General features: G+C 36.6%; 1 protein-coding gene across 1 annotated transcript; it reads left to right on the forward strand.

Annotated features, from left to right (window-relative positions):
• Positions 1-8,084: 8,084 nt before the first annotated feature.
• On the forward strand, positions 8,085-9,066 carry LOC112178903 (brassinosteroid-responsive RING protein 1). The gene has a single exon (XM_024317175.2). It carries the CDS (start codon positions 8,201-8,203, stop codon positions 8,705-8,707), a length of 507 nt encoding a protein of 168 aa, XP_024172943.1. The 5' UTR covers positions 8,085-8,200; the 3' UTR covers positions 8,708-9,066.
• The last annotated feature ends 8,686 nt before the right edge of the window (positions 9,067-17,752 follow it).

Genomic DNA, 17,752 nt, shown 5'->3' on the forward strand with positions numbered 1-17,752 from the left:
AGACAACATAGAATTATTGATGAGAAGAGCGACATTGAATGAGAAAAATGTACCCACAAAAGACTCAACAAAATATACTTACACTTGACACAGACGTACATTTGGCTTAGTTATAGCTAGCTAGCCCTACAGACTCGGGTCTCTTCCCCAATAGATTTCTCTAAATTTCTTAACAAAACGAGGGTATATAGTATAGCTAGCGAATAAACCAATATGGTACAAGCTGTCCTTTTTAACCATACTTATTAGTGCATGCCAAGTAGGTTTAAGCTGGAGGTAAAGTTAAAACAGATTATCAAAAGCAAATTAGAGACAGCAATACAGTGATAGAATCCTAGTCATCACTCCATATATATCACCATTAACAATCATCATTAATCTCAGTCTCTCACAAGACCATTCTGCATAATTAGCTTTCTAGCTAGTTAATTAACAAAGGCAAAGTTGGTGCTAATTGTCCCATTAATAAACATGGATTAATCAACCTCCTCATGGCCTTGTTCTGAATCTCAGATACATGATCTGACAATCAAGGTTGGATATATGGTATTTGAGCTTTCAGTACTAACCATTAGACAAGTTGATTCTCAGTTAGACCTTGTGGCAGGCAATTCCTGCAGAAGATCATAGTATATTAGAGCAAGGATTTGTACTAACCCCGTACAACTCATGTTTTATATAGAAGCTAATCAAATTGGCGAGAAAGAGAATACAAACATGCTCACTGACTCGATAAACTAAAGAAATGCAAAAACGGTACAGTCTTTACTTCAAGTACAAGATGCTTAATTAGGGATAAAATTAATAAGGTGATCAGGCCGGTTTGATGAGCTGGCCTATCTGTGTGTTAATCAGATCCTAATAGGAACAAATTAAGGCCAGTAAGCCTAGCTCGATCAACCTTGAATTTAGTTGGGATTGTTTATCTTCAACTAGCTAGGTATTTATGCATACATTAAGCTTAAGCATGTTTCTTGATTACCTGAAATATTAGGGAGTTGAAACGTGCATGAAAAGGGAATGGAGCTATTTCAAACGAGCGCGCTTTTAGGTATACCGAAAGAGAGAGAGTGTTCACCAAATTTCATTTCAATAATTGGCTTGAATTCTTAAAACCTCTTTTCCATCATATAAAAAGTTGAAATTCAAATCATCCCCCAGCACTAGGGATGGCAAAAATCCCTAGCGGGGCGGAGCTCCATTGAATACCCGCCCCTGATGGGGGGAGAATTCGGAGACAAATGGGGAATGGGGATGGGGCGGGGATGATATTGTGATCTCCATCCCCAAACCCGCCCCAATAATATATACATATATTTAACTATATATATTTTAATTTATTTTTTATAATATAAATCATAAATATATACATTTACTACTTTACTTTAATGGCTACACTTTTACTTTAATGGTATTTTGACTTTTGCACTCAATGAATTATGATTTATGAATTTAATCATGTTTTAAATTTATTTTTTGTAGATTTTGATTTTAAAAAAGGCAATATGAGAAAAAAATATTTTATTTATTAAATTCTTATTGGGGATTTGGGGCGGGTTTGGAGGTTTAGTCCCCAGTGGGGATGGGGATGGGGAATCCCCAATATAATTTTATTGGGGATTGGGGCGGGGATGGGGGTAGAGAATGACCCCGGTGATGGAGATGGTATTGTGATCCCCATCCCCAACCCGCCCCATTGCCATTCCTACCCAGCACCTACATGATGGTAGTTATAGGCTTATAGCTAGTAATTAAAAGGGCAATGGCATCAATAATGTGACAGTACCCATTGCCAATGGGGTCTCTCCACTTTTCCATAGTGGGGAAATGTACTATACTTGATTAACAATAATCACTATGCACCAAGTTTTATCTGAGTTCCAACTTGATCATGCTTAACTATATCTATATATGCCATAAAAATTGATTGGTCCTTTGTAACTCCATCTTTAAGTCGGGTTAAAAGGTAGATATTTATTTATGGACAAAATACTGTTTACTCTCTATATTTATAGGGTCTCGACGTTTCAGTCCCTGACGTTTCAATTTCACCTAAAAAGTCCTTGAACTTTCCAATTTCACCAAAAAAGTCTATGCCGTCAATTTTCCGTTAAAAAGTCTGTTATCTTGCTGACGTGACACTATTTCAACAGTAAAATGATTATTTTACCCTTACTGACCAAAAAAAAAACTCTTTTTTTTTTTAAACTCTTTTTTCTCTATTTTTTTAATTTGTTCTTTTTTATTCCTACTTTTTTTTAACTTTTTTTTTTAATTTGTTCTCTGTTTCTTTTCCTACTCTTTTTTTTTTTACTCTTTTTTCTTTTTAAATTGTTCTCTTTTTTTAACTCTCTTTTCTCTTTTTTTTTAAATCTCTCTTTTCTCTTTTTTATTTATTTGTTCTCTCTTTTTTTTTTAACCCTCTTTTCTCTCTTTTTTTTATTTGCTCTGTCTCTTTTTTATATATATATTTCTTTCTCTTTTCTATTTACCTCTTCTTCCTCTTCCTCCTCTCTGCTCTTCGGCCTTCTTTTCCTCCTCCCTGATCGCAGCTCCAGTTTTTGGCCACGCCTGGAAACCGGAATGGTCGGGTTCTCTTCCCTTTAGATTCCGGCCCCTTCGTTGTGTCGGAGCTATATCAGAAGCTTTCTCTCGACGTCAATAACGTTTCTTTGGTGTTGGTTTGCTGAGATGATGAGCCAATAGAGATTCGAAGAGGATAAAATATTTGAGTTTTCCTTTAGAGAAAAATGTTTGAACAGTTTTGGCACCAAAGAAAGGGAGGTAGAAGGTGAATTGATTTGATTTGGGTGTGCTCCGATTTGGTTTGGAACCGTTGTATGGAGAGGGGTGATTAGGAGAGGTGGTGATGCTTGCTGGCATGACGGGGATGATGGATGGATGGTGGAATGGCCAGCACTTGCTTGGAGAGGCGGGCACGCCAACGGTGATTAGGAGAGGTGGTGATGCTCGCCGAAAACTGGAGCTGCGATCATGGAGGAGGAAAAGAAGGCCGAAGAGAAAGAAATGAAAAAGAGAGAGAGAGAGAGAGAGAGAGAACAAATAAATAAATAAAAAGAGGAAAAAAGTTTTTTTTAAAAAAAAAAGAGAAAAAAGAGTTAAAGAAAAAAGAGTAGGAAAAAAGAGAGAACAAATTAAAAAAAAAAAGAGAAAAGAGGGTTAAAAAAAGAGAGAACAAATAAAAAAAAAGAGAAAAGAGAGTTAAAAAAAGAGAGAAAAAAGAGTAAAAAAAAAGAGAACAAATTAAAAAGATAAAAGAGTAAAAAAAAAAAAGAGTAGGAAAAAAAACAGAGAACAAATTAAAAAAATATAGAAAAAAGAGTTTAAAAAAAAAAGTAGGAATAAAAAGAGAAAAGAGAGTTTTTTTTTGGGTCAATAAGGGTAAAATAGTCATTTTACTGTTGAAAATAGTGTCACGTCAGCAAGATAACAGACTTTTTAACGGAAAATTGACGGCAGGGACTTTTTGGTGAAATTGGAAAGTTCATGGACTTTTTAGGTGAAATTGAAACGTCAGGGACTGAAACGTCGAGACTCTATAAGTATAGGGAGTAAACAGTATTTTGTACTTTATTTATTAAGTAAAAAAGATAACGGAAAAATAAAATTATAAGAGACGGCTATAACTCCATTTTGGCTTCAATCATCACTTAATGTCATAAGATACAACTTGCATCAATAGTTCAATGATAAAAGTGTAAATACGAAATGAGTTGTAAACTTAACATATTGTAGGTTCCAATTTTTATAACTTAAAGACACTTGAAATTTATATATAGTTGATCATGCATAGACTATAGAGATTCGCTTTTTTAAAATATCGAACGAAATGAGTCATGCTCAAAAGAGAGAAACCCTAGTTATATTACAGTCCTTGACTACATCACTGATTTCAATAATGAAAAAGTAACGAAAAGTAGAAACACGTACAGGTGAATTAGTTGGCTTTAGTTTCACTAGATTTTTAACCTAGACATGCATGATGAAGACAATGAGGGATGGCTACAGATTGCCAAAAGCAAAATAAAAGCCACGGATGATCCATGTAAAATCACAATCACAAGTCACAAGCAATTACAACATAGACCAATAAATTTAGGGTATAATAATATACCAGACATACATGCAGATCGATATAGATGGTGGGTAAGCAATAAGGTCAGGGTTGAGTGTGAAACGTCCTGGGACTGAAAGGATCGAAGGAGCTAGGGCAATGGATACAAAGACTGGAAGACACTGAATGAGACAATGCGGTAGTGGCTTGGTGTCGGGGAGAGAGTAAGACTTGTTTTGGCCCGTACCCCTCTTTCTCATGGTGTCCAAGTCTCTGTCCCTCCCTCGCAGTCACTCAGTGTGTGCGTTATCGCTTGGCCATCCATGTCTCAGCTTCATCAGACACATGTCAGACCTAGTTTGGCGCGCAGTACATCCATACATATTACATACGTACAATACAAACCCTAGTTCTCTCTCTCCCTCACCCACTAGGGCTCTCAGTATATAATTTTTTTCCATCTAGCTGGGCGCCCATGCATGCTTGGTTGCTGCTTTGCCTGGTTGGACAATGGCAGGGCTCACCATTACCGCGCTCAGGCCAATACATCTTGTCAGAGCCTTTGTCCTCTCTCGTAATTCTCTCTCTCTCTCTCTCTCTCTCTCTCTCTCTCTCACACATGAACCAGTATTCATCAATCACTTCGTGAATGATTGGCCCCTCAGCTTTGAGCCATTGTTAATGTTTATGGCTGGGTCTGACATGTGATTAATCAACGGACACATCAGGTGCATATGTACCATGTAAAATCCTCATCGTGGGTGTGATTAAAATATTAATCTACCAATGAAAGTATTTACATGTATATATAAAGTAAACTTCCAGTATTTCTACATGGTAAAATTTGGTTCTACAACTATCCAATTCATAATTTATCACTGTGTCATAGTATGTCTAGTCTAACCTAGCCAGCTAGCTTGGGGCATGCTTACTCGGACGTAGAAATAATTCAACTGAGACCGCAAGATCGTTTATCAAAATGAGGGGAAATTATTCGGTAATTCCGGACTACCACATAACATTGTCATATAGTGGTCCGGATCAATCATATTACTCGATTTTAGTATGAATTTTGCAGAGGGTGAAAAAATTAAATTAATATAACCAATATAAATATACGTCTCGTGGATCAATGACATCTACCCAAATCACTGTGTTCCATGATTCGAGATCATGTAATAAATTTTCCAGAATGAGAATCATTGGCATGCTTATGTGCTTATATTGCAAAGTTAATTTTAAACAAATATTAACAGTTAGGTTCAAAATTCTACTTGATTAGCTAATATTAATTAAATCGAGAAGGAAGATTATTTTCATAAACGTGTCTACTAACTTTGAAGAATTGGAATAAATCAACCTGTTCCATTATTAAAATGTGTACTCATACAAATTTTTGTACTAATATATCTCATACAAATTTTTGAAATGTTAAATCACGTACTTTTTAGATAACTAACCTAATTGCGCACTTACATAAGTGTTCTTTATGGGCATGGATGCTTACATTGACACATCGAATGAGTGTTAGTTAAGGGCAGTATTCTCCCTCATTCTAACTAATATCCAGTAGCTCAAAAATACTTATGTATATTTTAAGAGAAATTTGTATCAAATAAACTTAAATAAATATAAGCAAGACAAATTATTATGTGAGATATAATTATTAGGAAATTCTACAATACGTTGACATATGAGAAATTAATTTACTATAATGAGGATTTTTTTTTCTAGTTATCACATAAGTCGTCAAAGTGGTAACAAGAGTTCTCAAAGTGGTAAATATTACATGAAATATGACATGTATGAGAAACGTTAACGTACCATAGTTTTAACTATAACAATTAAATTATTTATTCGTGCTTCTATGTCTCGTCTCTTAAAAAAAAATTCATAAATCTCTCATTGTGTATGCAGAATGAAAGCGAGAAACAGGAAATTGCGGATCGCCTCAAATGTTGTCTCAAATCAAGGCATAAGGCCATTGTCATATGTTCAGTGCAGCTGCCCCATTGATCATGCCACTTTAACATAGGACAATGACACCATGATTTGCGAAAGACACCAAACTTCACCACTAGTACTCATCACCACTAAAAATAACCAGTTCTTACGACATTATCTGGCTTAATTCATTGAATTTACATTACAATTCATGTCCACCCTATTTTGGGGCCAAGGGATGATGTACTCATGTCTGGCTAGCTAGCTAGGACATTTCAATCATTTACCATCTCTTTCACTCTAAGAAAGTTAAAACCCATAAATTAAAACATGCTATTTATGAACATGCCTTTGTTTTTTTTTTTTTTTTTTTTAATCCCCACTCCATTCATCCTTTATCCTGGTAAAATTTGAATCCGTAACATAACATCTATGGTGTTAGTTAACTTAGTAATCAATAGACCATGACTTACCGTCAACTATGAACGTAATGTAATTAAGCAAGCAAGGAGATTGATTTTTAGGGATCAGCCATATCTATAAAGCCAAATCGTTCTGTCTAACCCTTTCCACAATGCTAGAACTACATGCATGTCCAAACGATAACTTTGATACTTATTGCTTAGTTTTTTCATAAACCATCAACATTGTCTGTTAAACTTCCAATGAAATTAAAGATATACCTACTAGGGGCCCCGAGAGATGTTAGAGGGAGTGCCTCATTCAAATCGCACACACCTAGTGACTGATGAGTAATCATAAAAGCTACGTACGTAGTGTTTAATTTGTAGTCTTTGTTCTTTCCTTATACGTAAAGGCTCTTCAATCATGTTCATTTAACTTTCTAATAGCACATTATATATTCATCCCCCCCCACCCCCCACGACTTCTCGATGTAACCCCCAATATAATTTACTTGAATAACTCATTTTCTAATGAAAAGTAATTCCTATCAAAGTACTGAATTAGTTTGTTGGTTCCTACTATGTTGGGGGGTGTGGGACAAGTGGACAAAACAAAACAAAGTGGAGGAGGAGGATTCTAGCTCAAGCATTATGAAGAACCTGTTCTCTTTATATATATGCTTGCAAAGGTCCTTTTCTAATTTATGTGTAGTAGTAAACAATCAAAGTGATTAACATTGACTTTATGATTTTTCTGATTTGGAATCACATGCACCTAATAAGAAGTAAGAAACTAGTTTAAAAACAAAAAAAAATAAGTGTAAGCAGAAAAATTTCCAAATTATACATGATAACTGGATGTACATGGAGAAAATTTATGTATTGAAGTGTGAAAATATATTACTCCCCAATTAATAGTAGAAACACATGCGACTCCATTAAGTGGATAATTGACATGTTAAGAACAGATCGATTATGTCAATAAGTTATTGTTGAGTGGAATTCATTACCATCTACACCAATTCAACCAGACATCGAGTGCTTACATTTCTAGACAATGCAACGGAGTTTCCATGAGCTATGTAAATGTCATAATTGAGGTGTACAAAGAAAAAAAAAAGTGCGGTTGAAGCCTCACAAACAAAGATGGGGCTTCCATCTTTAACATGATGACTAGTTGTTTTGTTGAATGATGATAAATTATATCTCCTTTTGCTTTCACAGTAACAAAAAACAAAGAGTGAGTCGGAAAATGAGTTAAGATTATTAGATTAGACCGGAACAAAAGTTTATGCTTTTTTCTTTTAATTATTAGATTTTATCTGACACGTTTAGAATTTATTATAAGTTTAGATTTTCTAACACGTTTATAATTAATTAGATCGAGTTTAATTTTTTATATTTTAACACGTTTAATACCTTGAGACAATTTGAAACCGACAGAGTTCTATGCCCCCACTAGACCTTGATAGTGAAAACAAAAGGTGAAAGCAATTTTAACATGTACGTATAGGAAAGGTAGGTACATAGTACATAATACACAACTGAAAATTACTTGAATAATGTATATGTCATTCTCCACAAAGCTGGAGGCCATTACAGTCATTCCAAAACAGTGTCAACACCTCCTCAATCCTCATCCATATGGCTATATAAGCTCTTCACTTTCACTCTCCACAATCTCTCCCTCTCCTCTCTCTCTCTCTCTCATCTCCACAAAACACAAAAGCAACAAGCCACTCCAAATCTCCAATAACAAACCTTGAAAGCTCCAACCATGGGGTTCCCAGCAGGCTACACAGAGCTTCTGCTCCCCAAGCTCTTCCTCAGCACACTTTCCCTTCTGGGTTTCATCCGTAAGCTCATCACCACCCTCTTCTCGTTACTGGGTCTCCAAGATTTCATCGAAACCGACAATGCCTGGTCCGACCCGCCCCACCCGACCCGGATCCCCGAATTCCAGTCCGTCTCCGCCTTGCTGATCCGCGAACTCCTCCCCGTCGTCAAGTTCTCGGACCTTGTCGACCCGCCCGAGTCCTGCGCCGTCTGCCTCTACGAGTTCGAGGTCGACGACGATGTACGACGCTTGACCAACTGTCGTCACATCTTCCACAAAGGCTGCGTGGACCGGTGGGTCGGCTACGACCAGAAGACGTGCCCTCTTTGCCGGACGCCGTTCATACCGGAAGATATGCAGGGGGCTTTCAACGAGAGGCTTTGGGAGGCTTCCGGCATCCCTGATTTTTACGGCGACTTTCCACATGCTATTGGTTATGACTTGTAGCACTAAGATTTGAGGTTTTCTTTTTTACTTTCTCGTTTTTAGAAAGAAAAAAAAAAGGGACTTCCGAGTCTTTGAGATTTAGAGAAAGACGAGAATCGAACTCTTGATAATCTCGTCGGAGATAGTGTGAGCGGAATTGAATGACGCTCAGCCTCCGGCGGAAATGTGAGGACATGAGTGTGGGGTTCAGAGAGGGCTAGAAGATGAAATTGTTTGTAAATAGGGTTTAGGACAAAGAAAAAAAGAGAAGGGAAATCATAATTGAACCCAAGTGAGATGATTATGTACAGTTTGCTTTTTCATTTTTTGGGGAAATGAAAATTTTACGGTTTATACACAATGCTCTTTCATTCGCTGGATCTGATGGATTTACTTTTGCATTCCGAATTATCATTACATTTTTTGTATGTGTCTGTCATACAAGTTCGAATCACATAAACTTCTGGACCATTTCATTTTCCGGTGAGGTGTAACTCGGATTCCAAAGGGCTATGGATTTGATTTTGATGTACCTAATTATTTAGAGTGATGAGTGTAGTTAATTGCTTTGGCGTATTTGGTGAAGTTGAATATGTATAACACTAGAGAACGCGTGAAAGCAATGAAATTGGTGTTTTGGGTGGTTTGGCTTTTGGCATATTGGTAAAGGTTGGGTCATTGTTTTTATTATGAGATGGGAGCGTGACATTGTCTGTTGGTGGCTTTGCATTCGACAAAATTCTGGTCATGGAACAAATACATGTCTTTGTAGCTGTCCAACCACTTTTATATTCATGTGGGAATTCTGGAAATCAAATCAAAAATGAGATCTACCAAACTCGAAAAGAAAAAAGATATAAAAAAAAAAAACTCAAAAATATAAAAGAGGACCCAGAGGTAAACTTAAACTATAGTCATGGATTCACTCGAGACCATGTCGAATTATTCTACCAATGCATAGAAACAGTTTATCTTTATATTGAATTAGTTTGCTTGATATATCAATACATTAATGTATCGGATATACAAACCACTTATTTCTATATATTTTTCATTTTAGCTTTTCAATCAACATTTGATCAAGTAATTCAATATGAATTAACTTCATTGTTCATCATCCAGTGAGTGCGAATATGAGGTCTAATTACTCTTCAAAAATCATTACCGCAATAAATCAACAAAATATGAGATCAATTATTGATCCAAGACATTGAAGTAACTATATGTTACGTAAATAGAGTATAGTATGGGACAGGCTTGTTCAAAACTAATTGGGATGAGAGTGTTTTCTCTATTTCATCTATAAAATGGAGATCTATTTCTCATTGATTGATACCATAACACCGGCCATAAGGATTAAAGTAGTGTCCAGGTTTCCGGGACTCAGCTTTCTTTTTGTTTCCTGGGAATCTCTTCTCTTTTCTTTTTCCCTTTTTCTTTTCAAATAAAGATGAAAAGAAAAGGTCTGCACCAATGGCCAACCCTCAGAATCAAGTTTGTCGATAAAATATTTGGCCAGGAATAGTCGGACTCCTCTAAATTTACATTGTCTAAAGTTACGTAACGGGGAGTTTGATTTTATAAGGGTGATTATATATGAATTTATTGAATTGCAAGACTGTATTTGACTGCAAACATAAAGTCATCCCATTCTCCTTCTCTGGAGTGATGTGGGGCTCGTGCCATGAAGGGAGGAAAAAAACCGACTGGTACGTGTGCTTAATTTTCAACGTAATGGAGCCGCCATGTCACATCAAAAATAATCTTTAAATCGGTATTTACTTTCAAATTCATGTCTCATGCATATCAACAATTCAAAATGAGCATGTAATAAATTGTAAATGTGTACATCTATTAGTTTGATAGCGTTTAATAATTTATAAACAAATCAAAGATTATGATTAAGTGACCCAAGTAAGAAATATAAATTCTTGGTTACAGCATTTAAAATAACTGTAGTCAGTCGATTGTCAATTTGGTGATAAAACAGAACCACCCGACCCCATTCCAACCCTATATTAACTAACTGCAGCTACATCCAAGGTTAAGCTAATATAAACCTAATTCTTCTAGATGTGAAATCTCTAATTTCTGATGAAGATTTTTGGTTTGGCTTTTGCTTTTGCTTTCTTTGAAACCGACATTCTAAAAAAAATAAAAAATAAACCCTCAGAAATCAATTCCTATTGCAACGTCACTCTCTCTAACCTATCGAGTAAAGCAGGCACCATTTTTCAAATCCCATATTCTAGAACCAGAATAATTAAATTGTTATAGTATGTCTTTCAAAATTATAGTTTGATCGTGCCATTTCTCCGTTCTGACCCCGAACATACGTCTAGATCATTATATGTAGAATTTTCATTCCAGGGAAGAGAGAAAGCGTACACGAAAGTATAGTTGGATTATTAATTGACAGTGAAATTTATACGCAAGTAAAACCTAGATTTGAAGAAAACGAAAAGAAAAGAAAAGAAACTCAGTCAAAGAGCCAACACGTACATATAAACCAGGTTCTCGATCGTGCTGTGTTAGCTAGTTCGATGACTTCGATCATTAATTGCTTGGAAGTTTCCTTTTGCAGAAGTTTGGGACGCAACTTTGCCAAGTAGTACGTGTTGTAGACTTGTAGAGATAAGGCTGAGGAAAGGGTCAGGATGACAAAGCAGAATTCAGAGGTTGGAATTCCTGAGCTAAAACGATGGATTTGCTTGGCTGCTGGTTTGGTAGCTAGCTGCATCAGCAATATGTGTGCTTATTGCTGTGACTTTTCACCGGTCACTATTCCTGGGTAGGTATAAATAGTGGCGGGGCCCGAATTTCTAATTGGATAGGACAACCTTTGAAAACCTTCTCTAACGGTAATTCAAAAACAAATTGTGATTGTAGAGCACAACCAAAAATGCTAATCAACTTGGCCTATTACAAACATAATACTTGTTTTCACCTCATATATATGATGTTTATTATATAGATAAATGCAAGGTACAATGTGTTCAATAAAAATCACACACGAAATCTTATGCTTATAAAAGCATCGATCAATACCGAACTAACAAAGTTACTCTTTCTCTAATATCAAGGCAATTAAATAAACATATATTATGTGCAAATTTTAGAAAACCTTCCTCCGTCCTCCTCGCAGTACAGAGCGACCTCGATAGGCGAAACCTAGGGTTTCGTTTGCTGGATGCGGCGATCTCACGATCCCCAGACTAAGCAGCGACGGCGAGGAGAGGCAGTGCAGTCTTGGTCATCGGAGCTGGTGTTCCGGATTGTTTGCTCGACGGAAACATTGAGGCGGTACAGGCTCTGATTCGCGGCGGCTTCTGCTAAGGCTGTTGAGGGTGCGGGCTCAGGTGCATAAGGACTATTTTGTACCAGGTTTTGGGTTGTCGGAGGTTTCACAACAAAGGCGGCGGAGTCGCGGGCAACTTCTGAGGCAGGGGTTTTCTGGCAATTTGATCATTTTTTGTTGTTCCAGGTCGAAGCCAGGTCTCCTCCCTTGACCAAGGCGAAGGTGGAGCTTCGCGGCCGGCCACCGGAAGAATGGATGGAGCGCTGCCCTCGGGCTCTGATCTGATAGACTTGAAGGTAGAAGGGAAAGAGGTGGGTGATGGGTCATGGGCCCTGTCTGGTTCGGCTGCTGCTTGGCTGGGCTCACCTTTTTCTCTTTCCCTTCTCTTTTTGGCCTGGTTTGGTTTAGGCTGGTGGTGTGGCAATGATTTCAGTTTTTTTGTTGTTTTGAATATCGAGCGTCGCTCGGCCTTTTACTCTATTCGGCCCTTGATCGTTGTTGTTGGTTGATTGATGAGTGGCGATGTACACCAAGAAGGTCTTAGGCGTCAACGCGTCTTAAATTGGTTGCTCTGATTTAGGGTTGGATAGGTGTAGGGGTTTTTTTAGATTATTGCAGTTCCTTTAGGTTTTTAGTTTTTGGTTAGGTTATGGCTGCTCTGACAGTCTGTATTGTGCTTGAAGTTGTATTATTAGTGGTTTCTTGAAACCCTCAAGCTTGACGCAGTGAAGTCGTTATTTAATGAAACCTGATTCTGTTCCCCTAAAAAAAAAAAAAAAAAAAAAAACATATATTATGGGCAAACTGGATTTGGACCTAATATGCATAGTTGAAAAACCAGCTAAGGCAAGTGACTACTTGTGTCTGGCTCCGCTAGAGCTGTATAAAAATGAAGTTTTTATGATTAAGGTAAAGTTAATGAGTTAAATGATTTACTTTTTTAAATCATTTAGTTAGCCGATTTGACTTTAAGTAAGATTAAAATCCTGCCTAAGTGCCCATTAAGAGAAGTAATAAAGGTAAAGAGGATTTTTTTTTTTTTTTGTGTGGGGGGGGGGGGGGGGGAAGGAAATTAGGAATAATTTTGAAGAAAAAAGGACCACTATTTCTAAGTTTTGTCATTTGAGTTCATGGCATGACAAAACTTGAATTAAAATAGAAATTGACATGGTTTGGACATGCCACTGGTTCATCATCTAAATTCCATGTGTTATTCATAGAATATGACTTTTACATTGTGCCTAAACTTGTAGAAAACTGAAATATTGAATGAATTTTCTAGTGATTTTTTTTTGCTTTTCAACTTCAAAAAATTATAAAAAGAACCATCAATCAGAACACCTTTTTTTTTTGGCCTTAAAATAACTTCATTAAGCCCTAAAAGTGAGAGAAACTACACGAGAAAAAAGAGCAACAAACTACTGAAACAACAGAACGGGAAAGAAAGCAATAAAAGGATCAGAAAGCTTGTTCAAAAGCTTGATGAATGAGGACCTGGCAGTCCATCGTTTCTCAAGATAGAGGGTAGAGAGGTTGGAAGCATGTTGGCCCAATCTTGAGAGCACAACTTCAACTTAGCTAGCTTCGCCACTGCATCCGCAACAGGTTTTCTTCATGAGGGATCCAATTCCACTTAATCCAGTTGAACAAAGGCGTTAGATACGAAATTGAAGGTTTCTAGCTTAGGAATTAGAGGGAGTCAAGCCCCTAACTCCATCCTAGACATGCTCAAAATACACACCCTAGAGTTGACTAGGCTCCTAGACATGCATTTTAACCCAACAAAAATAGATATAAGCATCCATCATATGAAAATTACATCATTATATTAAATTAAACATCTTTTACACAAAATTTTGAGTTAGGGACACAACCCTAAAACCCAACAAGAAAATTACTCACGACCCATAATTATAGACATCAAAAATACAAAATTCAAAGAGAAAAGAAAAGAGAAGTGTAGGAGAAAACAATAATAGCCACAATTAGCTAGAAAGCCAACATGACTACTATTGAATTATAACTCCCACAATTACCCAAATCTTGAATCTTGTAGAGGTTGAGCCCTTTAATAGATCCTTGAAGCTTTGTGTGAGTAAAATCCTTGAAATCTCTAAAATAAAACTAAAGAAAAGAGGAAAAAATGGAGGAAAATGAGGAGATAGAGAGAGAGAGCAGCCCAAAGGGGCTGCCTCTGTTTTGAGTGTGGTGCGGCAGCTGTAGGTCTCTAGGGTTAGGACGTGATGTATATATATATGGCTGGGATCATATTTGTGGCAGGGAGAGAACGAGAAAAATGATAAGAAGTAGTTAAGGTGGCAGCATATGAGTGGCCAAAGAGAGAGAATGAATTAAATGAGAATTGAAAGAGGATCACGTCACGTGCAGCCATGTAGGTGGAGCAGCCCATCTTTTGAATGATTAATTAGTCAATTAATCAACTAATTAAGTAGTCAATTAATCAACTAATTAAGCTGCACTTCTTCTTTACTAATTTTCCTTCTTTCCTCTTTTTTTTTTCTTTTCTTTTCTCTCTCATCTATTCAACAACCAAGATATTTTTCGCAAAACACTGACATGGGTAATTAGATTTCACATCTTCATCGAAGTTGACCAATCTTGATTTTTTTTCGTCTTTTTGTCGGAAACTCCATTTTGCTCCAATTTTGGCGACATTTTATCTTGTTTCCACACCTCCGCTTATTTACTACAAAATATATAAAAGCGAATTAATTACATATTAATTGACATGGGGATTAATTTATTTATAGTGTTTTAGATATAATTACACGCATATAAATGCGTATAATCAGATGATTTACTCTGTTGATCATTAGAGAAATTCTCCAGTTTGGGCATAACATCAGATTGTCCAAAGCACGGATAACAACTTGGCAATCACTTTCAAGGATGATATTTTGGATCTTTAAATGGGCAGCTAGTTAGAATCCTTTGACAACTGCTTGAGCTTCAGCTTCAATGGCAGAGTTGTGGTTGCCATGTAGACTAGCCACAGCCACTGAGAATCCTCTGTGATTCTTGATGATTATCCCCACCCCACTTTTATGATTGTTCCCATCCCATGCCCCATCTACATTTACTTTAGCAAAAAGAGGAGGAGGGGGTGCCAGACATGCACAAAAGCAGGAGTATGGACTTCAGAATCAGAACTAGCCGCACGGTTATTTAGCACAGACCACTCCATGTGAGGTGGTTATGAAGCATGAAAAACCAAATCCAACTGCTGTCATTGAAAAAATTAGAACACCTTCTAAAGATCATGATTTATCACTGGTGACATTAAGAAACATGATAATTTAAATAAAACTAGGGCTTTGTATAGTTTGGCATTTTGGGAGGTTTCTTAGAATTATGGAAGCACCTGTGGTATGTAATGACATGCCGAAACATGTTAAACCTTATTAATATCATATCTTCTTAAAAGTTTTATGTACCAAAATCTCACCATTAGCAAAGCATGGTTTTCAAAACATTTTCCCATTGATGGAACACCAAAATTTCAAATGAATTTTTATTGTACTTTGACTTTGAAAAATCATAAGAAAAAATGGCATTGAGATATTGAGTTCTATCAGTTCGAGAAGCACATGAAAATCATTATATGAGGGCAGACAATAGTATGACACCAATGACTAAGATGTTATTATGTAACATGAATCATCAATATATCACGTATAATGTACAATTTTCACCTTTTAAACACACAATTATAATTTTAGTTGAAATCAGTGATCTTTAAATTTCTTTTCACATATTGAAATTATATTGAATCGTATATATCAATTTATTTGTTTCAGTGCCCCTCACGGTGTATTCTTATTCTCTTTGTTAGGTATGTACATGAAAATTTTCATCTAAAACAAAGAAATAGTAGCATTTATCCTACCAAACAATAACAATTTATACCAAGCTTGACAGAGCGAGACTGGCCTATAACTATGGCAGTAAGCTACACTGCAATGTACATAAATGGCATAAAAGGATTTCATGCAGTTCCATCTAGTATCACTTGTCTCTTAGCTTACTTCGCCGCAGTCCTACATATACTCCTTAGTCCCAGAATCAATAAAGAAGTTAAGAGCAAAAAATCACAAGATCTAAGTGCAGCCACATCTAATCCAAATATATATAATCAAATTATATACCATGGCCGGCAATGATCGAGTAATCCAATGCGGCAACTTCTAGGGCATCTGGCTTCGGAATCGAAGTTAAGGGTGTTTCTAGCTCTATAAATACACTCTAATTCTTCAGTCTTAGAATCACAAGTACAAGTTCAAGTACAAATTCAGAGTATTCAAGCAAGAAATTAGTGAAGAATGTGATGACTAGGTCTAGCAACAAAATGGCAACAGTTCTGAACTTGATTCTGGTGCTCTCTCTTCTTCTCATGATTTCGATCTCTAAGAGTAGTACACAGCTTGGAGGTAAGAAGACTAGTTTGCTCATTTTTCAGCTAGCTTGCATAAATATTTATTTTCACCCATTCAATGATTAGTACATAGAACTCTACATATGCAGTTGGAGTTGAGGATATTGATGCCGAATGCAATACTGTTTACGGTGCAGAGGTTGGCGATTCCTGTGATACTGTGACCGAAAAGTTTGGCTTGAGTTTAGAGGAGTGCCTTGCAATCAATGTTAGTTGCAACTTCTTCTAGGGTCAATGGCTTTGTGTTGATGGCAGCCCAAATTAATTAATCGAGTGAATTGTAACATATATTTCTTCAATTCAATCCTGAGCTGTATGAGTTAATAAAGAGAATGTTTGAACCCAAAATTAACATTTTTTCCCGACAGGGGTGCTTCGAACAAAACCGGGCCAATATCGGTGGCCCAAGCTATATATTTTCAACAAGTTTGGAATATATTATTTAGAGGCAAAATAAGGGAGATGATCCTCTCCTGAGCTAGTTTTTAACTTGTGGTCCTGAGCTATCTAAGCTTTCAAGCAGATTATGACACGTGGCTAAGGTCACATCCAATGGTCTATAACCCTTTAGAGATTGATTTTACAATAATACTCATTTAGGACTTTGTTCTTTCTCCTCTCTTTCTTATCGTCTTCCATACTCTGTAATTCTATAAATTCAAATGATATAAAATCCAGATGAGATCTCACATAATTAACAAAACCCAGTTGAGATTTAACAACTACATCACTCTAAGGTGAAACACCCGAAGACCAATGATCATGTTGAATTTCAAATAAGAAACTCAATTGAACTTTCATAAAATTAACATAACCAATCGAGCTAGCTTTCACACAATTAAAAAAAAACCAATCGAGATTCTCAAATATTTACACAACCCTAGTTGAGATTTTCACATATTAACAAGAAACACACTGAGATTTTCACACATTAACAGAAAATGAAAAAATGAGTTAAAGATGGCGGCGAAAGGGAGAGTTGCTGGTGTTGCGGTCAACTGAGACATTTCAGTCATCGTCGTCGTAGCTGGTCCTCTGGATGTTGGTGTTGAAAGAGCCAGAAATAGAGGGAGCGTCATGTGCTTGTCGTCTTCATCACAGTCCCAAACCCATTTATGGAAGCCAGGCAAAACCAAACTACCTATGATGAAATCCATCCGTCTCTAATGAAACCCAAGCTTACATCTTCATCTTCTTACAACGCCAACCCGAAATCTCCAACAATGAAAGAATCGAAAGAGAAGAAAACAAAAAAGAGATCGGCATAAAAGTGAACGTTTAGAAGGAACATGAAAATTGAATTTATTGTGCACCA

Source organism: Rosa chinensis, chromosome 7, assembly GCF_002994745.2.
Source record: "Rosa chinensis cultivar Old Blush chromosome 7, RchiOBHm-V2, whole genome shotgun sequence".
NCBI classification, from domain to species: domain Eukaryota; kingdom Viridiplantae; phylum Streptophyta; class Magnoliopsida; order Rosales; family Rosaceae; genus Rosa; species Rosa chinensis.